This window comes from Ambystoma mexicanum, chromosome 1q (genome assembly GCF_040938575.1).
Source record: "Ambystoma mexicanum isolate Mex_15411 chromosome 1q, UKY_AmexF1_1, whole genome shotgun sequence".
NCBI lineage: Eukaryota > Metazoa > Chordata > Amphibia > Caudata > Ambystomatidae > Ambystoma > Ambystoma mexicanum.
In genome coordinates this window covers 936,064,110-936,091,503 of record NC_090922.1, presented here as the reverse complement: position 1 = coordinate 936,091,503, position 27,394 = coordinate 936,064,110, and the positions used below count along the sequence as shown (strand labels likewise).

At 44.5% G+C, this 27,394-nt stretch overlaps 1 protein-coding gene across 1 annotated transcript in view; it reads left to right on the top strand.

Annotated features, from left to right (window-relative positions):
• The window catches only part of DNASE2B (deoxyribonuclease 2 beta), a 534,491-nt gene extending 507,744 nt beyond the window's left edge, over positions 1–26,747 (top strand). The window contains exon 7 of the mRNA XM_069641599.1: positions 26,519–26,747. Within this exon, the coding sequence (XP_069497700.1) occupies positions 26,519–26,676 (158 nt within the window). The 3' untranslated portion in view covers positions 26,677–26,747. The remainder of the gene's footprint in view (positions 1–26,518) is intronic.
• The last annotated feature ends 647 nt before the right edge of the window (positions 26,748–27,394 follow it).

Sequence of the window (27,394 nt, the reverse complement as noted above, 5' to 3'; positions counted from 1 at the left end):
CTTTTCTATGGCATTTGATATGATTGATCGTGAAGCTTTGTGGCAAAAAATGGAAGTGTGGGGTTGCCCGGCAGGTTTGCTTGAGGCAATTAAAGAACTCCACACAGACACTTCAATTGCTATTCGACTAGATCAATCAGGGTCCCTGTCAGCTCAAATCAAGACGCACAAAGGGGTTAAACAGGGATGCCCGTTGGCAGCTGCAATTTTTAGCCTTTTCATTTCCGACATCGGTGAGGCGATACAATCTGCGAGAGCCTTTCCACCTAAGCTCAACACATCGAAGATAAGCTGGCTGTTGTAAACCGACGATTTGGTACTCGTAGATTTAACCCCGATTGGCCTTCAACGTAAACTTGAGGCAGTGCAAAAATACGTGAGCATGAACAACCTGAAGATAAACACAGCAAAGACTGAAATACTGGTGTTTGAGAACTTAAAAACAAGCCAAAAGTCAAGGGTCTCAAAATATGTGTGGTCATTAGATCAATACCATCCATGTATCTCAAAAAGTGCAAAGTACCTGGGCATGATTCTGAACTACAGCATCTGTGATGAGCCTTGGGTAGCTGAATCCAAGTGGAAATGCGGTCAGCTGGCATGTCAGGGTGTTGTCATACACAGAAAATTTGGGTGCTTTTCAATGCAACCGCTGCAAAACTTCTATGAACAGAAAGTTGTCCCGATCCTGACTTATGGTGCGGAAAATGCCTTTGGATTCCCGTCGAATCACTGGGCTTCACTGGAACATACGTTCTGGACCAAGGCATTAAGCCTACCAATCGGAATTTCAACAGCCTGCATGAGGTACGAACTCGCCCTAATTTCGCTGCATGCCCGGATCTGCTGGAACCTACTGGCTTTGTTTCGAAAATCCAGAGCAGAGGAAGGAATTTTCCAATTTAAAATCTTTCACAATGCGTCAACTAGAGGCCCTGATATTCTATCTCAATGGGTGAAACGATGTGAAGAGCTCTTACTAACTAATAACATCAGCTTGGAAACCCTCCACTCAAATCCTACGCCAGTTAAAGGGATGATTTGGCGAGCCGATTGGATCGCTACATGTAGTGAGCGCCATTCTGCCAGCGCTATGAAAGACTCTCCTGCTGAAGCAAGAGGCTACAATGTGCTTCAAAAATACCTGATTCGCTTCCCAAATTCGAAAGCCAGAAGACTATTCATGTTATTCCGGTTAAATGCGATTAAAACCAAGGAGCGGACTAGCCATTGGGCGTGTAACGCTGGATCAAATTTCACTTGTCGTTTTTGCAATAAAGAGCTGGAATCCCTCAAGCATCTAGTGCTTTTCTGTCCGGAACTAAAGGATGTAAGATGAATTCATCTGGGCCAGTGGTACGATGCCCACCAGACTGTGTGCGCGGATGAATGGTGGCAGAGAATGTGGAACGGATTGCACATGAAATTAATTATGCCCCTGACTTCCTTCTTGGCCGTAATAGAAGAGAGACTAAAAAATGTAATTGAATGGCCTCCAGCATAAGATGTCAAGCATACTTATGGACGAGCAGTAACGTTAAAGATTCGGTCATGTGAAACCTTTTTTAATACCATGACATGGGGTGTGAGAAGGGAGGAGGATAGTTGGGGACAAATAGTAATTGTGTTAATTGTTGTTTTGTCTTGTTTGTGTAATATTTTAAAGGTTTGAATGTAAACCAATTAAATTAATAAAAAAATTAAAAAATATATATTTAGTTTGATTTTCAAAGCTTAATCTGCAAACAGCAAGAGAAGAAACAGACACTCACAGTCGTGCTCCTTGTCTAGGCTCTGGTTTGTGTGCAAAATCCTTTTCAATATGGCTACTGATTTCGTTTTGCATTTGTTTGCAGTAGGGAGAGTGTGCCCCATTGCTATGAAGATGTGTTTATCTTGCAGTGTGGCTAATAATGCCGTTTGCCTCTTGAAAGGTGTTTGCACCTTTTCACATGGACGATTTCTCTCTGCTCCGGATGAAAAACATCAGTGGCCCCTAATTAAGGCACCACACCACCTGGATGCATTTGTATTTTTTTGTATTTTCTATTTTTTTGTATTTGCAATGCGCAGCAGAGCAGAATTAGCTGCATTTAATCGAAGATCTTATCATAAAACCTGGCACCAGGAAGTAAAGGAGAGCAATAGGGGTGTAAAATCACCTTAGAAGATATGTCTTGAGAGCTTTGCGAAAGGCCAGTAGTGAGACCATACTTCTAAGATCCAGAGGTAAAGAATTCCACAATCGTGGTGCATAGATGAAACATGCTCATCACCCCCTTGAACATAACGGGAAAGAGGAACCGCTAATAGCTTTTTATCTGCAGATCAGAGTCATTTTGTTGGATGACAAAAAATAAATCCTCTCTGCTAAATATGCGGGGGCAAGTGCATTTACAAATATTAAAACTAAAAAGAGGACGTTAAAGTCAATTCTCTGACACACCGTTAACCAATTTAGAGAAATATGAAGAGCTGACACTGAGGCGGACTTGGTGGTCCTGAAAATCTATCTTGCTGCCGCGTCTGGAGCCAATTGACATTACTGTATTTGTTGTTTTGGGGTGCCTGTAAGAATAGCATTAGCATAATCCAAATATATTTATGTTCACTAACGAACCAACCACTGCTAGAAGATCCTAAGGGGTAATAAAAGAAAGCAGAGCGTAGCAAACATAGTGTTTAATACACAGATTGAACAGTAGTTCCGATTTGCTGATCCCACCCCAAGTCGCACTGCTGGTAACAAGCCAAGTTCCTTACCTATGAATCATAAGATGGAGGCAGACCGAAAAGGTGAGGGAGAGCAGGGATGGCATTTGTGACTTTCAATAATCGTTTAGGCCCCAACAGTATGACTTCGCTTTTGTTTGGATTAAGTTGTAATTTATTCAATATCCTCCACTGAGCTACCTCATCAGTACAGTAAACCATATTTGTAAATGAGATCTGATGGGTCATTGTCATCAAATAGTTCTGTGTATCATCTGCATAAGAGTGGTATGATAGATTACATCTAGATAAAGCACTTATCAATCATTAAATATAGGTGTTGAATAGAATTGGTGCCAGTGACAACCCCAGTGGGACTCCACATTTAACATGAAAGGCTTTTGATGAGAGCCTTCCCAGCTTCACACAATGGCAGGCATCTTCAAAGAAAGACCAGAACCAGCCAAATGCTTGTTCTGATATTCCTGCTACCCTTGTGAGCCTGGAGAGCAGAACATCAAAGTCCACTGTATCAAATGCTAGAGAGATGTCCAGCATGATCAACAAAGTCAGGGGCCCTTCGTCCAACAACGCAACCAAAGCTATCTCCATCCCATGTAATGGGTAGAAGCCAGATTGAAAATGATCCAGTGTTTGATATTTGTCTACATGAGGATGCAATTGGGAGGCCACTACCTTTCCCAACACTTTGGCCGGCCAAGATAGGACCACAACAAGGTGAAAGTTCTGCATGATTTCTAGATCCAAAGTTGATTTATTAGCACCAGTTTTTATAGTAGTGGCTTTTAACACTGAAGGGACAATGCCCTGAGGAAGGGGAAAGTTGACATTAGCTTTTATGACATCTTTCAGGTCAGAGGCCCTATTCCTAGTGACATAGGCCAGAATCATATAGTGGGTTTAAGATTTTGAAGAATCTTAGAAATTGTATCTGAAGAAACATCAGAAAAGTCAAAAGAAAACCTCATGGGTTCAGGTTCTAAGAAGATAGTATTTAGCTTTGCTGCCTTTTGGCTAATATCACTTTGGATCATTTCTATCTTCTGTAGAACAGTATTGAAATAATTGGGAAATGTGGCTGCGGGTGTCAGTATTGAGGATATACTTAAGGAATTAATTTGTTTCTTTATTCTGGAGAGTGGTTCTCTTGACCTATTAATAGTTTACCCAATATTATCCTGAGGTGGCTTTAGCTATGAAAATTGCTTTCCTTATGGCTTTAGAGCCATTTTTGCCAATTGTTTTGTCATGGAATCTCTACGTTTCCTCCAAATGTTAACTTTTTTGGTAACTTCTTAAGCTCACTTGTGAACCCAGCATTCATGTTTTTCTTTGGAAGTATGGGTTGATACCTGTACTTAAGTTGCTACTCAGTGAAATAGTTCAACTGAAGACATTTAAATGTCTTGGGTCGCCCTGTTCCTACCGTTTTACCACATTTAAAGGGTTCTGCTCTGAAGATAACCTTACAGTTATTTGTTATGTTTTGCAACTTGGGAGCTACTTCACCTGCTGTTCCTGTGGTGCCTGAAAGCATGAGCCCACTGATGCCTTAATGCACCAGCCCAGAGATGAGGGCCAAGCTGAGTGAGCATTATGGAGCTGGTTTTTCCATTACAGAAACCCAGCAATGGCCTGTCACTTTCGGGATTTCCCTCAAGTGTTCTGACCTGCTACCAAACCAGTGAGAAAGCACGCCCACAGAAGGGGAGAATTAGACATGAGGCCAAGTAAATGTTGTACAATACTGAATACTGCAGCAAGTGGAGCGGGTGCTGTTGGATTTTGCATTCAAAGATGTTTTAAATGTTCCCTCTTTTTTCAGACTTTATGGAGTTTGGGGTATCCGGACACGACAACGATATTGAAGGAGGGTAGAGTCACAGGGGCTCATGTTTGTTGAGCCGTAACATAAACTTCATGCATAAAACAATCTTTGGACACCCCCATCTGGGCATCATGTTTGTGTGGAAAGCAGGACAGGGTTTATTTTTAGAACCATGATTAATTATGAATTTATGGTCTCCTCCTTCTATGCAGAATGTTTGGGTAGTAAAAAGAACAGTGATTGGTTTAGTATTCCCCACTTTGCCTTTCAAACTTGTTTCAAACACATTTTGCTTCATTGTCTTAACTTATTATTTACCTCATAAAAATTGATGGTGGGTTGGGGTGAGGTATATAGAAAGGGGGCATTAGGGCATTGGCGAGGAAGGGCACAAGGGTCTACCTCTGTAACTTGTGCTAAATAATCATTGAAAAAGCAGCAAAATGTGATTGTGCCAGTTAATTTTTTGCATACTTCATAGATCCCTTGTTTCTCTTATTATCACCATGTCTTATTCTGATGGCTTGGGCTCTTACATCGTGCTTGGGTTGTAATATGGACAGCATTTATTTACTTTATTATCTCCATGCCTTTTTTCTGTCTCCATGCCCCCTCGCATCTTGGTTGAGTGCCAACCAGGACAGTTTTCATTATCACCAAGTCTTATTGTGGCTCCTTTGGCTTCCCCCATGTATAATTGTGGGTATTAACAAGGAGAGTGCTTATTTCTTTGATCATTAACATACCTTATAATGATGCCTATCACCATGCCTTATTCTGATTCATTGCACCCACCTCTATGCAACACATTTGGGCGATAATGAGGACCATGTTTATTTTTTTATTGTAACCGTGCCTTCCCACTCTCCATAGAAAAGCGGGAGCCTGCTGTCACACTATGGCCCTCATTACAACTCAGGCGTTAAGGGTATAACGGCGCCGTTAACCCTTAACGCCTGATTACAAGTGTCCCTTTGCAGGTTGGTGTTTAACGCCTGCTTTTAGCAGGCGTTAAAAATCCAACCCGCAAAGGGACTTTGGAGCTAATTACGGCACCGTAATTTACGGTGCCGTAATTAGCGCCTTCCCCATTCCCATTATGCCCTATGGGGCAAAATGGGAATGGGGAAGGGCAAATGGTGAATGGGGAATTACCGCCCCACTCACCTTGGAATGGGGCGGTAATTCCGCCATCCACCATGGCGGAATCGTAACCTTAGCGGCATGGACCATGGTGCTAATAGCAGCATGGTCCTCCGCCAAGGTTGTAATGAGGGCCTATAGCTGGAGATAGGCAAGACTACTGCATCTTTGTCAACAGGATGTCCTTCAGAGGGAAACGAAAGGTTTCGGGCAAGTCCATCCCAAAAGACTCCACTCAATCTACATATCTGAGGTGGCATCTCCAAGAAGAGCCCAGGTTCCATAGTTTATTTTGATGGGATAACAGTGTTTTTTTCTTTTTTTTTTTTAAAAAAAAAATTGTATTAGTTCCAACTCGATAACCTTACATTGTAGCAGCAAGTATACATTGCAATTCTCATGTGCAGTTTCATGTTATTTTCTCCCCCCACCTATCCCTCTCCCGAGCCTACCCCCCACCTCCGCCTTCCCCAACCTCTATCATTGGCCTCCCTCCCTCCTCTCATCCTGCTCTCCTCCGGGCTTGGCTGGTCAGACCCAGACAGAGTAGCTACTATATGCTTTCAGGCTATCAACGTGTAACAAGGCAATGGGCCTGATCACGACTTTGGCGGTAACGCCAGCGGTTTTACCACCGACGGTATTAGCCCTACTGCCGAACTCCCCGGCGCTAATAGCGCCGGATCACGAGTTCGGCGGTAATGTAATTCCCCATTCCCCATTGAGCCCATTCAGGAATGCCCCACTTCCCATTGGGCTCAATGGGGAAAATTCGCGCTCTTACCGCCGGCGGATTTCCCGCCGGCGGTAATAGCGCAAATTTTCGGCAGATTTCCCCCTAGCTCAGAGCTGGGGCAAAATCCGCCGAAGTCCTGATTTGGCAGACCCTTAAATCCGGCAGTAATAGCGCTACCGCGGATTTAAGGGTTACCGCCAAAGTCGTGATCAGGCCCAATATCCATTTTCTGTCTCTTCAGGTACATCATAACCTTATTCCGTTTGATATAATTATTGAGACCTCTGACATTCCAGGTCACTATCTTCAGGTCTCCGATTTCATCCGTTCCCAACTCCGCCCACCTCCTCTCCTATTGGCATAACAGTGTTAGGTAGAATTTCACTTACTGCTATTTTACCTCTATATTTGTGGACCCCCTAAACATTTTGCTTTTGTTTCAGTCTCCTGTCCTGCCTTTCTCCAGTGGAGCACAGCCGTCAGCTGCACTCCACTGGGCTTTTGCTCATTGTTCTGGGGAAAATGACTTGTCCTTCTGACAGTCAGTACTGGGAAACTTTGTTTCCCACAGTCTTATGACTTTGTTGCCACTTTTGACAACTGTATTTCAGTGTGCAAAGTACATTACTGTACCGTGCACTGGGATCCTTGCGTTATCGGGCCCTTGGCATCCAGTTAGGATTTTTTGGTAACTGTAGTATAATGTGCCTAGGAGTAGACTAGTGACAACAGAAGCGTTTCCATGTATTTTTATGAACCCTTAGCGAGCCATACCGCGCTTACCGCATTTGGCTCATGACTGTGGCTAGTGTCCGTCATGGCCGTGCCACAAGGTATTTTGTCTTCTCCTTTGGCCATTTTGTCCGTTGGCCCTCCTCCTGATTTTTGTGACCCGGGGAGTCCTTATTTGGGCATGTCTTCACCCGCAAAAGCCGGCGGTTTTCATTGGCTAATGCATGTCACATGTGTAGGTACCCAGGAAATGGGCTAGATCTGTCTAGTCCCAATCCACACTATTGCTGCCAGGATGTCTGGTGTGCGTGAGGGCATGAGGGCCACAGTGGTCCCTGATTGGACCACTACTGGTGTGCATGAGTGGGCAGATCTCCTCATTGGCCAGCTGGGTGCAAATCTGCCCCTGGACTTTAGGATATGAGATTGGGTGCTGAGTGCAGACCCACAGATCACCCGTAGGTCTGAATTGACCCATACACAAAGCCAGGTATCCAGAGAAGCAAAGCATATCCAAGGACTTCCCGGAACTGCGCAGAGAAGGTTTGGCACCCTGAGCCCGCTCTTGTCCCGGTAGAGGCCTGCTTTGCGCTCGATCTCTGAAGGCCAGCAAAGGTGCTTCAACACCTTGGAGTGGTGGGACCAATCACTCCCGACACCTCCTTGGTGCCCTGCCAACAAGCCTTTTTGAAAGTGGCAATGGGACCTCCAGTGTACTGACTAGCTTGTACTTTGTCACCCATGCTGGAGCGTTGTTTCATCAAGTTTCAGGTCGATCATTGGGGAAATCCTAGTTCGCACTGCAAAGCATTTTCTTGCCAAATCTCGTTATCCCAGCTGCTTTGGGCTGTGAGAGAGAAGCGTGCATCAGTCTGCGATGACTTGGGTGCCCCATAACCACTGTGCGACAGCGGCGGTCGCTGCTGGTGACATTCCCGCCTTTCTTCAAGTGTCCTGAGACCAGCTGCATCAGTGCTTTCCTAGTCCTGAATTCGAGACAAGAGATCCAGCTCCAGTTGTAAACCGGACCTGCATCCGCACCTGCAGTGCCTGTGCACTTTAAAGCTTACCAAGGAGGGGATTTCATTCTCCGGGTGATCTTCAAATCTGCCAATTTTGATCCCGGAGTGAGCTAAGGGCGGTGAATACTCATACCACTTACCAGTAGCCCCTAGTTCATCCAAACCCCTTTTACACAGAAAGGATCGCTTGTGGTCCTTGCCTTGGCTTGGATGGCCTCCGCTTCCTAAAGCTGTCCACAGCTGGGAACCACTTTGTTCTCAGCAGCAGATCCTCCCGAGACTCTTGTGACCGAATTTTCCACCCCCCAGAATTCTCCTCAAACTTTACCACCCCATTGAGTATTGTACGTTGTACTTATACGCATCACTGTTCGCTTTTATGCACAAACATGACATTGAGCACAAGGCTCCAATCTTCATAGGCCTGGACTTATAAAGTTAGGGAAACCTATTTCTGTGAGTTTGGCAATGTGTTAAGGTCTGTCTGCTTTCCCTCCTTACAGGTCTTGGCAGGGATCTGCACTTTACCGCATTGACTGAAAATGTACTATATATTTTAACTAGTGTGTGTTTTAGTAGTGCTGTTACTGTGTTTTCCATTATTCAATTGTGTTTGTTCTGGGCCTAATACATTGTATGTGTTTGATATACCACTGTCTAAGGGTAATTATTGTCATCCTATTGTGTGTGCCTGTCCAAGACCACTCATCCAGATCACCCTGACTACTCCTGAGACTTAGCCTTGGCTGCTCTCCAGGCTACCTTGAATTGTCCTGGCTAACCTCACAGAAGTGTTCCCTCTCTCACTAACAAGGGTGGCCTCCTAAACATCTGTTCACCAGAGCAGAGTTTAGAGATCTATTCTAACAAACAGCCACAGACTTATTCAAAGAGTACGTGATTGTATGGGGCTGTTGCAGATTAGGCATAGTATAGCACAATGACCCAAGCACTCCTCTGCAGCTGCCCTTATGGAAGGACAGTGGCACTCTTGGGTTTGAAGCCTCCCAAAATCTTCTGACCTAACTCCTATTCAGTTTATCTGGATACAAATTAAGGGGTACATCAAGTGTGTGCACAAGGCACATCTCATTGAGCGCATTGCAAAGGTTTGGTGGCAGGTTCTAACCCGAGATATGTGCATGGGAATGGTAAACTAGATGGTGCTCCCTGTGGTCATGGAGTTCATTTGGGCAGGGAGCAATATATGAATGGATTATATGGCCGACCTCTGAAATGCTTGCATCGTCATGTTACAGTAATCCACTTTTAAACTGCGCCAATCACACAAAAAATACAATTAATAAGTACATTTTATAACTGTAGGCATACATTTCATTGAGGGAGCAGGGACAAGAGCAGCATAGTATGCTAAAATGTATGCAGTAGTTGAGCCTACTGTACAGTGGAACTGAGAGAGGGAACAAAACAGTCAAAGTTTGTTGAGTAGGAAGACTGAAGCCTGCCAGTGAACCAGCCACTGTTCTGGGGAACTAAGGAGGGAAGGATTGATTTGGGTACAGGGGGGGGGAAGGTTGCTGACTGCCATTGGATCAGCCAAAGGTCTGTGGGAATAAAAGGGTGTGCAGTTGTTGGGGAGATGCGGGGAGGGAAATCTAAGTGTTCCTCCTTTACATTCACAAGAGTTTATTTCTTTTCTTACAAAGCTGATGCGCAAAGATGAGGATGGTGGCCCTCTGAAACTTTATAAAAATGTACTGAAGGAGCCCCCTGAAACACTTGTCAGAATTAACAGAGTGCATAGGGTGGGCCTGATCAGGTCTGAGAAAGAACACCCCCTCGCAATATATAATGTGAAGCTATTTGATATCAGAACGAAAAAAGCAATGTAAGGGAGGCCTGTAAGAAAATGAATAGAGAATTCCTGGGCAGCAGAGTCCAAATATTTGAAGACCTAGCCCAACTGACCCTTTGGAGGAGGCAAACAATGAAACTCATAGCGGACCAACTAAAAAGCGAGAAATCATATACGAGTAGACTTACACATCCAGACTACACATTCTAACCAGTTGAACAGTGCATACTGTCGTTCCACCCTAGCCAGGATTACAACTTCTGTATGTGGAGTGTTGGCAAGTGTGTTGCAGCATTCTATGTTTGACTTTGGTCTTTTTTCAGTGGATCTGCACTGTTACAGTGAGGAGGAGCATCCAATTCAAAAACCCTAGCTCCAGGGTAAGCGGAGTGTATGAGGAGTGTTGGCAAGTGTTTTGCAGCATTCTATATTTGACTTTGGTCTTTTTTCAGTGGCTCTGCACTGTTAGAGCAAGGAGGAGGAGCATCCAGTTCAAAGACACTAGCTCCAGTGTAAGCGGAGCGTATGTGGAGTGTGGTGAGTGTTCACAAAGTGGGAGCTGGAACAGCGGGCCGTGTTGCCTCATAGCCCCCTGCACCTACCTACGTGGAGGAGAGACCATGTATGCGGAAGAACGCCCTTCTTGTACCGTCGGGGTGAAGGCTGTGGCGGAAACCAGCCAGCCAGGGAAAAGGCTTGTGCTGCCCCTGCCTCCCCTGTACAAGCGCGAACGTAAGCTTACAACTGCGCATTTAAATCTTTTGCTGTTCGGTTTTTGGGACTAGGAAAGTTTCTTGCTCTAAGTGCTTTGCGGCGCATAACGATGTTAAGGGACTGTGGATACTCCGGCTAAAAGAGCCTGCAGGCTAGAGCTGGCGGTCTTCTTGACGGTCGTACTGACTGTTTTTATCTCCTTGCAAAGGCCGCCTGCAGCTTATCCTCTATCAACTAGAACAGGGGGTTTGGAATTAGAACCGAACTAGAACTGAGGGTATTGGTTCAAGGGGATCTCCAGCGAGGGAAGTGGCTTACGCCTCCCGAATTTCCTCACGGTCCACGTTTGGGCTACTGACATTGTGAAGTAAGAGAGACCTGTCTGGCTGATGCTGCCTTTGCTCGTTGCTTTTGAAATTTAAAATCGCTGCTCTCTTAAAACCAAGGATCCGTCGGCGTCCCTCATTTCTGGTTTGTGAAAGACATTAATGGAGCCAAACAGCCAAGCGGGCACCAGGACCCGACTCCAGATAAAACTGGGTACAGTAATGCCGGAGCATGTTGTAAAGAACTTAAAATCAAGCACTTGAACACCACTGCAATTACGATCCCCTCCTAGGAAATTGAAAAGTCCTTTGGGCCCTGATATCTCCCAGGTTTCCTCAGTGCCTCTAGCAAATAAGAACGGTCCGATATGCATCGCTATGATAAAAGAGAGGCTTGATGCCTTGACTGAGGATCCAGTCCCCTCCAAAACAGTGATTCCCCAAGATCAGCAACAGAGTATGGATCTAGACAATCCCCAGCAGGGGCCCAGGAAGCAGAATTGGAATCAGAAACTGCCGTGGAAAATGCCTTTCAAAGCCAAATGGCAAACTTCAGCATTGTGCCCGAACGACAGCAAACCCCAGTGGAAACCCCACAGACAGGCGAAAGCTTAGAGGAGGAGGATTGTTTTCAGAATAACCAAGCTAATAGAGGTGGCTCTTCCTCCTCGGACTCTAGCATGCTGTATAATTAAGTGTACCAAGAAGTGGTTTGCGACAAGGGAGTCAAATTTCCAAGGATGAAGTGGCTAACATCCAAAATACAGTAATGGCTTCACTCACCATTTCCTTTTTGTAAGCTGTGCGAATACATATATTCAGCCATCCAAGAACAAGTAAACCTCATGCATATGTGGCAACAAAAATGGACAAACTTGGACATCTTCACAAAAAACTGGAACAAAGGCTAGATACTGGGCAGAGACCTCGGACCAATGGCAGAGAAGGCTTTGTGAGCTGGCCAGGAGTGAGACAAAGCTTTGCTGATGAAGGCCATCATTGAAGATGGAAGATGGAAAATTAATGAGGGATCACTGGAAGTCTAAAGAACAGGAAGCCTTAAATGTAAAAGCTGTCTCCTAGGCCAACCAAATGTCAGAGGCAGGGCCGACCTGAAATGCAATAAAGGAGTCAGGAAAGACCACGGTCGACCTGACAAAAATACATAGTCCTGAGTCTCACAGGGGAAACATGTTCTCGATATTTAAATCATCAGTATTTACTGAAGGATGAACTCGTGGCCAGAAAAGAAAAAGCAATCTGCTGCAAGAAAGAAAATCAAAAAATCTTAAGATGGCCCCAAAAAGAAAGATGAATGGATCTAGAGCTTTTCTTCGGAATATACAAGCCCCCCTCCCCCGGATAGATCTACCTGGTACCACTAAAAGACAGCATAAGGAATTCATTATGCCTAAAACTGTGCCTCCTCAAGAGCCTACCGGTAAGCCTGACGTTGAGAGACCCAGAATAAATGAGGTGGAAAGGAGACAAGCTACTGGTAATGCTGATCAACCTAGGAAAAGTCTCCCGCAGGAAGAGCATTTAAACTACCCCGGAAGAAAAGAGGAGACTCCCAAAAGTATGCCTGACAAGAATTATATTGGATCAAAAGGTCTTACTCCTAAATACGAGCAATGTGATGCAGCTCTCCATGTGTTCCAGCATTGAGATTTATAACTACTTAAGATATTAGAGTGGTTGAATTTGCAACAGAGGAACGAGAAGACCGCGTAATCCTCCATTTAGAATCCCACCTTATTATGGAAGCTTTGCTGGAACAAAGTGAAAGGCTGCTATCATTTGGGTACGATCTTAGCGACTACAATCTGGAACTTCTTCATAGTAACTAAGCTAAGAAACAGGCCTCTCAACCACCTCCAATCAAATCCACAAAAAACCCTTTAGAGAAAGATGAAGTAAACCAGCTAAGGCCTAGAATGTGTTTGCAGCAGAAAGATATGAGTCTCCTTGGAAGCTTCACAATTAGAAATTAGGGATGCAAAAGCTTTGGGAAGCCTAGCACTGCACCTTCGGCAAACATTGCTTCAAGCCAGACTGATTGGAGCTCGCTTGCTGGAGCTCTGGCAAGACCCGTGGAAGAATAGACTGCTGAGAAAGAGCCTGTAGAAGATCTCAGAGTTGGATCATGGAACACCCGTGGGTTTGAGTTTTTGTTTACAGAAGATGGGAAGGTCCTGGGGAGGGGCTATGACATCATATGCATCCAAGAGACATGGTTACGGGACAAGCCGGCTTGTCAGGGATATGAGATATACCTGAATCCATCTCTTAAAGGGAACTTGGGTCACCCCTTCTCTGGTTTACTCACCCTAAATAAAGTAGAACAGGGTTTTAAGAGATGTCATCATCTTACACCATATCCCAATGTCCACATTTTGGAGATGGGAAGGAACCATCTAAATGGAAGTTCTAAACTCCTTTTGATAAATGTTAATCGGGGTTTGAAAGGTCCACTGGCTGATACATTGATGGCTCTTATTATGGAGAAGGTGGATTGGTCCCTAATAGATGGGGAAAACCCTGACATTTTGATCTGTGGGGACTTTAATTTTTTACTACTGTCTAAAGAGGGTTGGCCTCAGCATTTGGAGAAGCTCGACGGGTTTGCTCGGAGATCGGTGGAGGAGGTCAATATGCAGGAATTGTGGCTGCTCAATAGGCAAACCATGGGTGACTGTCCAGGTGCACCCACTTGGAGCAATGGTATCCAGGCAGCCTGTATAGATTATTGCTTTGTGCCATCAAACTTGGGAGAAAAGGTTTCTAAATTTGAGGTAGTGCCATTACCGCAGAGCGATCATGACCTGTTATCTATCCCCATGGAGGTACTAGCAGGCCGATATAAACACAAAATTATGCCTCCTGTCGAGCTAAATGGATGGTTGAATCAAGTAAAAACCCAAAAAGTAAAATTCCCCCCCTCTCATCATGGCTAGACCTGGCCATTGCTAGGGATGATAAGCTGGTGGAGTATGCGTGGATTTTGAGAGACTTCAAACAGAGGGTCAGAAGAGGTGGCCAACTCCACCATGCCTCTAAACATACTTACAAAACCAAGCTAGTTAAAGCTTGTAGAGTATGTAGGGCGGAGGTGAGGAAATTAAGGCACCTGAATACAATGGACTCTGAAGTACTAGTAAGGAAACGCAGAGAGACCTATAAAAACTGGTTGAAAGCACATTGGGCCATACTCATCCAAAAGGATGCTGAGAGGATGCTGCTAGCAGTCTGTGGGAAAAGCTCCCGCAATATGTGGGAGCTTATCAATAATGGCGGCAATTGCAGAAAATATCAATTGATGGGTGGGGTTATGGAAGCGGGCTGGGTCAGCCACTACTCTAAAATATTTGCAGGATTGCCTGCAATATACCCTCCCCAAGTGACTCGACAGACAGGGGGCTTGTGCTTTGAGTTTGATGTAGTGGAGGCACACCAATGATCATGAGGCTTAGATCATCCAGAGGGGCTGGGCCTGATGGCATTTCCAATTGTGTGCTGAAGAGCAATCCCGAGACCTGGGCGGAATTTGTGGTATCCCTGTTTACACAGGTGATGTCAAATAGATGAGTTCCGGGGTCATGGCAGGAAGCCTGGGTTGTACCGGTGTTCAAGAAGGGCGATAGGGCTGATCCTAAGAACCATCGCCCTATCCTCCTCCTGGATTCACTAAGCACGCTCTTTGCCTCAGTGGTCCTTCGAGATCTTAATTCATGGGCTACTGGGGTGGGGATACTTGACCCCAGGCAAAGAGGATTTATAAAAGGTGTAGGGACATTCTTAAACCTTTTTGTCCTGAACCTATTAAAACAGAGGGCAATTGATAACAATTCTACAATCTACATGGCCTTCCTGGACCTACATTAGGCCTTTGATGGAGTGGACAGGAATCGTCTGTTGGCTAAATTGAAAACCTGGAAATGTCCTGCAGACATCCAGGCTTTATTTACAGATCAGATTGGGGGCAGGGGGACTGATGTCTAGAAAGATTCTGACATTTTGTGGCATGCACCCCTCTTATTTAGCCTGTATGCAGGGCCAGTCTTTGCATCAGGCAGTGCAGGCGGCTGCCTGAGGTGCCAGGCTCTGGGGGGCGCCAGTCTGACTTCAACCACACGATTGTCATCATTTAAATTATTGTAAAAAAAAGTACATACAGTACACAAAAAACAAAGTGAAACCTTTTAAATCATCAGACTCTCCAATTCCTGCAGTCAACAGCAGTGCATTCAAAGCCAGACCCCTCTGGGGTCTTTGCAAGCGCTTGCGGCCGGGCCTTAAAAGCAACATGTGCTGCTTATCAGTTCCCAGGCCGAAACTTGGTTGATCACACGTGCATCCTCCTCAGCGCATGTGCTGTACAGACAGTGCTTTAAGTGGCCCGGGGCCTGCCGGGGCTGAGCCCCGGCAGTCTCAAAAAAGTGAGGCTGAGCCGGGGCCCTCCGGTCCCACCACTTGACAGCGGAACAATGGATGAGCCCGCCGTCATCAAGGCAGGCAGCTGTGACTGACAGAAGTGCAGGGCAGTCACAGCTCCGCTCAAACGAGTTTGCGGGAAGCTGGGGCTGGTTGGAACTTGTGTTAGTCACAGCTCAGCATCCCCACCCACCATTAACACCCATTTGTCTCCACCCCCTGTTGTGCCATTTACAGCATAGGGCTGAGAGCAATAGGCACAACAGGAGTAGAGACAAAAGGGTGTTAATGTTTGACCCATTAACTCCATAACGGGACTGAAAAGGTGCCCAGGCTTCTTTGTCACAGCTTGGTTGGGACAGCCGCCAGGGGAAGCATGACAACCAGAGGGTGGCAGCGCTCGGCAGGAGAGGGACACAACGTGGGGGGAGGGGGGCAGTGACAGAGACAGATGTCAGAATAAGTACAAGCGGGAGGGACAGGTGAAGGAAGGAAGGAAGAGACAGAGGGAGGGAGGTAAGGAGGGAGGGAGGGAAGTTATTTTAGGGGCTGTTATATCATTTGCATAAACTGAACAGAGCTGAGAACGGACGCAGAGAAAAACTTTGGCCTATCAGTGGAACCCAAACACACACACCGTCTCTGCCCCGCTCCTCCCCTGCTCCCCACCCTCTCTTCCTCACACGGTTATTACGGTCTCTTATTTCTTACACAACACGCCCTGTGAGCAGGCATCGTGGCATTCACTCCAGAGGACAACCCAGTGCATTTAAAGACAGAACCATTTGTAAACTTTTCTGTTTGCTTGTTGGGGTGGGGGAAATGAGAGCCCCCAGTAGTGCGTTTTCATAGCCAACATCTACCACCTGTCACCTTACCCTGTCGGCATCAGACCCACGTTCAGGCGCTGGGCTCTGCATCCATGCCCTGGACGCATTGGGCAATGGCAGTGGTATACAAACTTTTTTATGTCGAGCCCCCTGAGTTGCAGTATGCGCTTAGTTGTGTAGACGAGACCACCCCTGTTCATTTTTACATGCTCTTCTTTAGGCCACGCCTTCAAATGTTAGGCCATGCCCACCAGGCAAGCCACGCCTCCAAATGTGGGCCCCCCCCTCAATTTCTTACCCCACTTAAAGCACTGTGTACAGAGTTGGGGCAGATTGATTGAACTGGTAGGATACAGACGGCACTTGCAAAGTTGTGCTTGAGAGATTAGTATCTCAGGAACATGCAAGTCTTCGTGCCAGTGTGGGATACACGGTCCGGATGCAAAGAGGTGATGTGCCTGTGTTTGCAATATTGTATCTCTGCCTCTTGCTCTGCGATGCCAGTGCTGTGCAGGTGGGTGTGGGGCAGTGGTGCAACGACCATGCAGTACGTGCGTAACACAGTAATATAAGAGTCGCTCATATCATAGGCTGTATGTATTATTAATGCAAAGGTGTTCATTTGTCACTGTAATGGAGCACTACAAAGCCCCTTCATTAAATGAGTAACCGCCTTTAATGTACATTTTACTCACATACTAAGAAATACTTAAATACCCTACTTTTAAAGTGAGGGTCGCCACTTTAACACAGACATGAAAAGCTTTTTCTTTACTGTGCTCTGGGTGTAGCACAAGCTCAGCAATTTATATACATCAAGTATTTAATTTCCAAAGTTATGAGTGTAAAATAACCTAAAATAGCTTCTTTTTAATATTAATATTGTTCAACCAATATAAACACTATAGAGGAAAGAGCATTCGGAATGTAGTATTACAATGTAATACCACAAAGTAAGGTTGGGGTTGCGGACCACAGAAGCATCAATCTATATATTAAAAGTCCACCATTTAAGTTTCCACCTCGCGATCCATGGTGTCAATGAAACAATGCAACCAACTCGAAAATGAATGACTGCAGGCTAAACGGGCCATGCAGAGAACTGATAAAGCACCCACATATGCTTATATATTTTGCGGGTCGTCCTTGCTTCCCAAGCACTCTGCAATGTGTCACAAAGGTGCCCACAGGCCAGGCTTCCCCGTAATGCCTGTGTTTGCTAAAAGACTGCACAGGGTACACACAGACAAAAAGCTGCATCCATCATTGTGTTGCACCCGGTCACACACCGAGGCGCACAGAGGCACTGGAGAAGCACCAGATCAGACACAAATGAGAGGGAGGGGATAATGGGGGGCACAGGCACTGGTTAGACAACCCACCCATGTCCCCCTCCCCAACCGCCCACCTCGAGTAAATCAAGCAGAGCCCAGGAAAATACCCCTGATCAGCTTCAGTGATACAGATCCGACACCTGGAATCGTAAGCAAAACACATCAAACCACATGACCCCTCCCCCTTACCTTAGTAAGACATTTCAGACTTCAGCAATCCCCCCTCTTCCGTTCATCTTGTATGATAAGGCGAACAGAGCCATAGACGGACAGAACAGGACACAAACAATAAATGGTGCTGGCGGCTGCACAGTAAACAAATTCCACAGCGATTTCTAATATAAAACATTTCATTGTTAGCACATGCATTCGTATGAATACTTTTTTAGGCAAATGAAAGAGGAGGGGTGTTTGTATTTGCATGGGGATGGAGAAGGAGGCACAACTGTCGTTTCAATTTAAAGTTTCTACTGCTCCAAAATATGTGAGATTCTATTTGTTGCTGTTGTATTGTAGTGAAGCTTCAGGTGCACCAGGGTGAATGTCACGGGGCCACTCGGGACTGGTAGAAAGACTAGGGAAGAGGGCATGTATTGCTACATGCCAACCCTTAGTGCACTCCAAGGGGAGTTCAATCCCAAAAACATTAATGTTGCCGGCATGTGGGGTCTAATACAGGTCCCACTGCTTGCTGTTCAAAGTTTAGTGTATTATTATAAAGGCTTATATTAGGATTTCAAAATACAAATGTTCAATGAAGTTAAGATAGGTGTATAACCTCTAGTTAACATATAGTTTGACAACTAATTGTTTGTCATGCACTTAATTCAGTTCACAAAATGTAACGAACAATTCCGTCATACAATAATTTACACCATAGAGAGTCAGAAAACCCTAAGTGGGTTATTTTAATCAACCAAAGTGTATAATTATACAAAACCTTTTTTAGTGAACATTATCAAAGTCCCACCATAGTTGGTTTGTCTCACAAAATTTGTTTTAGTACATTCACAATTTGTAAGTGTTTTGTTTCACACAAAGATTTGCACATAAATTTGCATTTGCAAAATCCCTTTTCCCTGTATGTGATAATAACAAAATCAAATAATATGATAAAGTTCTTTGGTTCAAAGTCACCAATCCAAAGTAGCATCAGGATATTACAATGTATTGCCAACGCGTTTCGGACTTTACGCCAGTCCATCTTGAGGGCCACTGATACTATTTGTTTCCAAAAGTTCTATAAATTCGTGATTTCAGTTCCTGAAGCAAAAAAAATATAAGAAGGTATTCTATAATCAGTGTCATTACGCTGGGTCAATCTTGACAATCTCATCTTTAAGCCAATTATCACTTTAAGAGTTGCAACTCTAATAATTATAAACATAATACTCAAAGTACCTCTTTTATAGTGCCAATAGCACCTTTATCTTTGGTCTTTGGACACATCCTGTAGGTAGGATCGATTGTGCGTAGCTCGCTGTGTGTGTAGTCAGTTATACCTCGAGAAGACTCTCACAAGAAGAACTTCTGGAGAAAAAACAGAGTAGAATGTCGGTTCAGTGCATGATGAACCTGATGAATCCTAGAATCAAGTTCACAACAACTACCAGTGAGTCCAAAATACACTTCCTGGACGTCGAAGTCTACGTGAAAGAAGGGAAATTGCAGACACGTATCTTCACAAAGGAGACAGATAGGAACAGCCTACTTTTAGCCACAAGTTTTCATCCACAAAGAACACTGGATAGTGTACCATTGAGTCAATTCTTACGATACAGACGCAATATATCGGAAATGGGAGAATTCTCGAGGCAATCATTATCCTTACAAACGAAATTCATTGAAAGGGGTTAGGACAGAAATGTAATCTCTGAAATCAAAGAGAAAGTGAATTTGACCCAAAGAGAAACTCTCCTGACAACCAGGAGTACCCAGGAACAACAAAAATTGGTATACGCAACGACTTATTCTACCCAGAGTAAGAGGATAAAAAGGATCTTCCAGAAACACTGGCACCTGCTACAAATGGATCCAATTGCTTAAGTGTGTGGTTTCTCTGGTTTCAGATGTGAAGGAGAGAGTTAACTGATTGTAACAATGAAGCCACACTATAATAGTCTCATTAGAATGTGTAAAGAAGTGAGATGCCCCCACATGAGTAAGTTTGCCCCTCCCCCATCGTTTCTGAAGTTAGCACCTCTGCCAACAGTTTGGGGGGCGCCAACCATGCTACCTGCCTGGGGTGCAATCTGGTCTGTATGTGTCCGATCTTGGGATTTCACAGGAGACCATTTGTGCATTTCCAACAAAGCAAACTGGATGTGAACTCCCATGGCTGCTTTATGCAGATGATATTGTTTTCCTCGATCAAACGGCCATAGGCCTGCAACGTAGAATCTCAGCATTCAATGTTTACTTAATAAAAATGGCATGAAAATGAATGTCAAAAAATGTCAGGTTCTCATCATGTTAACTGCCAGGAGGAAATCAAGGACGTTGTTTTCATGGAGGGTTGAGGAAGTTTGGCTATAAGTAGTGGAAACTATCATATACTTGGGAGTCAAGAACATAAATGAAAGTGCACAATTGGATTGGCTGAGAACAAAATGACAAAAAAAATCTGACAAACCAAGGAATCGCCATCCATAGGTGCTATGGCCCTTTTCTAACATACCAATTCTCACCTTTTATAGGCAAAAGGAGATGCAGGTCTTACATATGCAGCAGAAACACTGCCCAATCTAAGTAAAAAGGTATGGCCCCTGATGAAGGGGCATTTCTGGCACAGTGTATTAAGACCATAAGTCCTTACCAGTAGCAAATATTCTGTATGAATTGCGACTACCCTCAATGGGCTCCATAGTCCTGTGGAAGGAGATTTCCTTGTACCAGAAGTGCATTGTGTTAGAGGCTCCACCTCCATTTGCCATCCTGAGATCTGTGAGCATGTTAAATGAAAGATCCTTGAACCTATGTTTTGTAAGAATGAATGAGACACTGTCTAGTTGTGGGGTTGATATTGACCTGCTGAGGGTAAACCCTCTTAAGGTAAAGACAACTTTGGAAAGGGCAGACTGGATTAACACCTGTGAAGCTAGACCCATTGCCCCCTTAACATTTAGATGGTGGGTTGAAAAAAGGGGTCTTAATGATCCGTCTTTCAGCATTTTATAGGGACCTCCTTATGCGATGCCATCTGAACATTATGCCCACCTGTGAGATACAGTTCAGACGACACCAGAGAGGCGTGGAAAATAACTTTTGCTGATTCCGTTAGAAAAGCGATCAGATGGAATCGCTCTTTCATATCGAAATGGAATGCCTGTGAGAAGATCACAATATATCGATATTTTCTGGAAGGAACAGGATGTTTATCTCTGGAAGAATGTTGGGACTGGCTGCTAATGCGACAAAAAAATAGGTAGAGTTTTGGGAATGCTTAAATTCATCAACTCAATAATCGGCTTATACGCTGTATACGCTGACTAGTCAGGCAGCAAAATGAAATGTGTGGATGTATGATCTACATTTAAGATCATGGCGCTGAGCAGACTTGTTGAGCGGGGTGGAAATTGGACCCCATTTTATCTTTTATCTGACTTTAAGGGAAAAAAATAAAAATAAATAAAAAGTCTGTATCTGGGATTGGTGGATTTTTATTTTTTTTAAACTGTTAAAGGTTTCTTTTGCTACGATGTTGTATTAGTTTGAAACCAATAAAACTTTACTTAAAACAAAATTACAACTTCTGAATATAAGTGCAGTGCCATTGGAGGGGTCATCTTTTTCGAAGGGAAAAAAACAGAATGATCAGTGCCAGGTGAAAAGACCTTGCAGGGAAATTAAGAACAAAGAATAAGATTTGCAGGTAGAGGTGTGAATCAAGCAAAGATTCCACCATGATATTATAGTGTACATTGTGGAATACACAAATGTAATTCCCATAATGAAGCCAATCTATCCTGAGTTTAGAGTGATCTAGAGCTTCGATATATATTTGTAATATTTACTGAGCTTGACATCCATAACATTCAGATGTTACTGTATTTTCAATGGCCAGACAGGATGGAGAGATGGCAGGTACAGATAAAAGGGGATGATGTGCAGGAGAAGTTCTTTGTGATACCATTAACAGTATATGTGATTTGAGGTTGGGAGTTGTTGGTTAATAGTATATGTGAGTTCAGTTTCCGAGGTGGTGGTTCTACCAGCTTGATGTGGTTTATCATTGAACCATCTGGAGTTTTCTCTGGGTGCTGGTTACGGGAAGGAGCTGGAGGACTAGCTCCCAAGTACTGGTTAATGTACTTTTGTAGGGTTGAGAGAAAGGGTGACAGGACACAGTGTTGGAAGGTCATACAATAAGTCACACGTAAGGTGTTGAAGACACTTCCTAACAATGAAGGAGGACTGGCCTAATGAGGGGAAGAAACCCCTAGGAAAAGGGAAGATTGGAATCAAAATTATTCTTGGTTGCCAATTATTTTGAGTTTTCGGAATGATTGAAGCTATTGAGTCATTGAATGCCAGAGCTCTTATTACTCCTGAGAAAGGGGCACGCATGTTTAAAGAGTTCAAACAATTGCAGCTTAAAAGATTCGTATTGCAAGAGCTGAAAACCTGGTTGTTTCAATAAGTAATCAGTTGCTTGTCCTTTTCTTGCTTCTTTCTGCCTGGTGAGACTCTGTTCTCCCCTTTTTGTCCGGACCTTATGTGTTTCATGTCATGTTCCTGTCTTGACTGCGCCCTCACACCAAAGGATTTACGGTTGCGCATTATGAATAAACTAAAGTAAAAGAGGAAGGGGATCAAGCTATGTTAAAACACAGGGATTAGAATTCTAGAATTGTATTTGATACTGTCCAGCAAGTGAGCCTATATAGGGCTGATTATATATTTATATTTATCTCACATCTATATATTTATCTCATTGTGGCAGACTGGCATGCTTAGATTGGGCGATATCGATGCTAGAACATTATCGTAGAATAGTGTGGTTCTAGCCTTGCTCTTCAGCTGAAGAAAGGGAAAAAGGCAATTTACATGGCATCTAAATTCAGGAATTATGAGTGATACAGTTTGCTTGGAGGAGCTCAGGGACACAATTAAGGAATACTTGGCCCAAATTAAATCATAAGATAAGTTGATGGGAAAATACTGGCATGCCCTAAAGGCTTTGGCAAAAGGGAATTTGGTGGCACCAACCCCTACTACCTTGGATGCCACTCCTGCATCGCAGTCATGGCACCTGCTGGAAGACCCCTGGCAAGAATACACCTGCTGCCAGTAACTGTCCGGCACCTGCCTGCAAAAGACAGAAAGCCTCCACTGCAGCCACTGTCACTACAGATATCACCACTACCTACAATGCTCCTGATACATTTTTTATTTTTTTATTTTATTTCTTTGTGCTTTGGCTTATAAACAGAAGTATAAACCTTTCACATCATACAGTAAAAAAGACATATTACCCAAGAGAAAACAGTTAAAACTCATACAAATTGATAAGTAGAATAAAACCACATAGTGTAACTGCTCTATGCTTTATACATTATTTGATATACATACTGTCTAAACGTCAATTTAACTTGGCACGTCCAAAGTCAGCACGTAGCTAATACATTGCTCCTCGGTAATTCCTACCCCAGAACACGATGGTATTACTATTCAGCCCACCCGCTGCTGTTATTACATATGACCATTCAGAAAAAAAGAAGAGGGTCACATTCAGCAAAAAGGTAACATATCTGGAGGTCTCTATGGTGCCTTCAGCCTTACCTTCAGTGTCCTTAAAAAGGAACACAATGATAATATTAGGGTTTGGCGATTGTCTCACATTAACTTAATCTATATAGATGCAATCAACTGCATTGATCCCAAAAATGTTAGCCTTTGCTCTCTGAACGCATGACTGTCCAAGACCAAATGCTTTATACTCTCCATTTTTTCACAATCATTAGAGAACCTGCAGTGCTTATCAGTTCTAAACCTGTTCCATTTTCCTTTGCGCTCCAACGTTAAAAATGGATTTAGCCGGGAACGTAAAAATAGGGTCAGAGTGTTGGGACAAGGAAAGAGATATATGTATTTCATGGTATCATCCCTTTCCTAATTAATTTAGCATATTCAGTGTAGAGAGTGTATGATGGCAGCAAGTCCGTCGTCTCACACCAGTCGTATTGAAACAGCTTCTTTTTGACGTTACGTGTATTAGTAGTTAGCTCCTCCCTCGTGGAGAAAATTCATGTTAGCATTTCAGTTATACATGTTTTGAAGTTGTTTATGGTATGCTCCTCATGCATTAGCTCAACCTGCCACAAGCACCAGCATCCTGCAGGTCCCTATGGATACCCCGCGACCCACAACAACTCCTCTGCTGATTCACTGATTCAGTGCCAGCAGCATTAGGAAACTGACTTAGGAAATGATGATGCTGACATTGGACCTGTGCATACCGGTGTGTGAGGGAACAGGTACCTGAGTAACACCCCCAGCCCTATCCGCACCTCTGAGGGTATGCCCCAGTACACCCTTCAAGGCATCGGGAGCAGGCTGAACGGCAATGAAAACCTAACAGAGCAGCATCTGTAACACCTAAAGGTAATTAGCTGTGCTGTTCAGGACGCTCAGCCCGGCAGATGGCTAGGACAATGAACAGGCAGCGTTATCACCTCACAGAAGAAATAGCGTCAATTACAGTGATGAGCCAGAGGGTAAGAGAGATGACGGAGGCTATATATCGTTGGGAGCTGAGACCATGCATAGGAAATTGCTCCTGACATTGCAGCGTATTTGAGGGCAATCGTCTGAAAGTTACATTATTGTCACCCCCACAGAAGGCTCATGGCCTGGCAGCTCCCGTCGTCAATCCTAATGCTCTGTGGCATGCACATGTTGGGAAGGAGCTAGTGCCTTCCTGCACCCCAAGTGCTTTTGAATTAGGCAAGACTTCTTTTGACTGCTTCTAGGCACTACAAGGGACCAGTGGGGAGGAGGGAGGACTGGGAAGGCTTTTTCATGCAAAAATAATCATATACACAGACATAGGCAGGCATCCTCATTTTGGTAAAGAATAAACTTGTTAACCTTGCAAGATAGACTCTTGGCTTTACTTCCCTAGAGGGGTGTAATTTACTCTGGTGTGAGCGTAATTAGGGACACCCTTATAATTAGGGCCACCCTTACAGTGGTGACCCCCGACGTGATCTCAGTTTCACCCCCGTACTTTGTGAAGCCCCAAGTCAGTTACCAGGAAAGAGCCACGCCCATCTATAGCGACCAGTCCCTTAAATAAAAAAGTATGCGGATCCTGAGCGGTTTTAGTAGTAGCCATTTTAATAGAAATCCTCTCTGCTCACTAAAGCGCAGGGAATGGATCCAGAAAGATAGACAGGCCAGCATTGGGACTTCATAACAGAGGAAACTCGAGTGGACACACACATGTGAGTATACTCTTGTAAGTGATAACAACAAGGGGACATGTATGTATGAATGTTTGACAGTATGTTGATATGAATGGATAAAGTACGAGATCAGTGAATTGAATAGGACTTTTGGTGATGTGTTATGGAATGGATTGTATAGGACTTTAGCTTGTGTGAACAAGGTGATCTGCACACAGTACTGCATGGTGCTGAGTCGTGGCAAGCCTGGTTCGTATAGCTATGGTACGACATCAATGAAGCGACACCTGAGGTCATTCCACGGTGGGGATATTCGTAAGGTTGTACCTTGTGATAAATGTAGTAGGTTGAGTTCCCCTGCAGCAAACTCTGTTTCCGCTCCTGCCACCACAAGAGACACTCCTGTGGGACAGCGTATCCCTCCAGGTGCCACGCAGGTCATTTATGATGCTGTTGACCCTTACCTTTCGAGGGTCACAATATTGTGCATGTGCTGCGACGCAGTACTCTGTAGGGGGGAGAACCTTCGGAGTGCTTTCGAGACTGCGGTCAAAGGTACCTCATGAGTCATACCGGGTAGTAGGCTTCTGCCGAATCACCTCCAGCATCCGACATCCATGCACTTGCCTTCGGGCCCTCTCCTGCCTGTGTAGCTATATCAGTTCTGGTTTGCACTTACTGGTCTGGTGGCTGGCATCCTCTCACTGGACTGTCACAGCCTTGGGACTTACCTGTTGTCTCCTAAACAGGCTGCCTGGCACTTCTGCCATAGGGGTCCCCTAGCAATTCCACCCCCTTTTCTTTTCCCCCCCTCTCTGCACTTGCATGTTCTGAATGTCACAAGAACTAGCAAGACCATTGTTGTCTTGTTTTATTTATTGCCCTGGTTGTTCCCTTGCTCCCTTGCCTTCTTGACCTGTGGTGCTTCTAAACACTATTCTAGCTGCATACGCATCTTACAAATGCCCAATAAATAGATAGATAAATAAATAAATAGTCAGACCACGACTGTATAGATACAATGTTTGCCATTGTTGGTATTATTTCCCCAGTTCCCATCCCATTTGGCCTTGTGACGCTTTGAAATACAATTCTGTTGTTTAAAGTGCCTTACAAATGCTCAATAAAATATAAATACAAAGATTGATGGGGGTGCAAATCGTCTTTTCAGATACGTACTCTAACTAGGCTGGCAAGTCGCAATCTTGCCAATCTGCTGCAAAATGAAACAGAACAAAGGTTTATGTGGCAATGTCCTGTTTCTGTCCACATTTTTCAACTGTCGCCCATACTGTTTTTGATCGAATGGGCATTCACATTTTCAATTGATGCACCCTTAGTACTTTCCACGAAACTTTACTTTTTAAAGCATGACAATGCCTTACATTTAAAAAGGTATTTCAAACATAAAACATGCAATTGTTGGGTTCATTTAAGTAAACAATTTCTGTATCTCTTTCACAGGTGATACAGGCTTGTGGCCTATCGTGTGTTTATATGGTGGATTCATGGAAGACTGGGATTCCGTGTTCGACGAGTGCCACCTGCCTTTGTGGTTCGCACCATTCGTGCCAAATTCCCAAATGACTCTGGACAATACCGCAGATTTATGCAGAAAGTAACTAGACCGCTGCAGTTCAATTTGTTGTTTGTCATTGCAACCCACTTTACAAAACTTATTAAAAATAAATAAAAAACTGATTGTATATGAAAAGTTGTTGCAAATGATTTGTAAATGCACACCACGTACAGAAATATAAGAGGATCATGAAAGATGTGTGTGCTTCAACAAGTTTACTGGCCTATTGCGCTCCCCTCATCCACATCCACCCCCCACCCCGCCAGTATCAATGGCAGTTCGCACCTGTGGCCATGCGCTCGCAAGGGGGCTGGCTGGGTGGGACCGCACAAGGTGCCGAATACAATGTACACCCCAAAGGGCCCTTTGGAACAGGGACCATTAACCACATGGCCTCCCCAGACCCGGTGTCTCCAGACTGCCCTTTGAAGGCCACGTCCCTGCAATCCACATACCTCTGTGTCCTTTGAATGTGTTCCAGGCCTATTGCGCTCCCCTCATCCACATCCATCTCCCCTCTGAGATCAATGGATGGCAGTTCGCACCTCTGGACGTGCGCTCGCAAGGGAGATGGCTGGGTGGGAACGCACATGCTGACCGAATACAATATACACCTCAAAGGGCTCTTTGACACAGCGACCACTGACCACATGGCCTCCCGGGCCCGGTGTCTCCAGACTCCCCTTTGAAGGCCCGTCCCTGCAATACACATATCTATGTACCCTTTGACTGGTTTCTGGCGCATTTGCGCTCCCCTCATC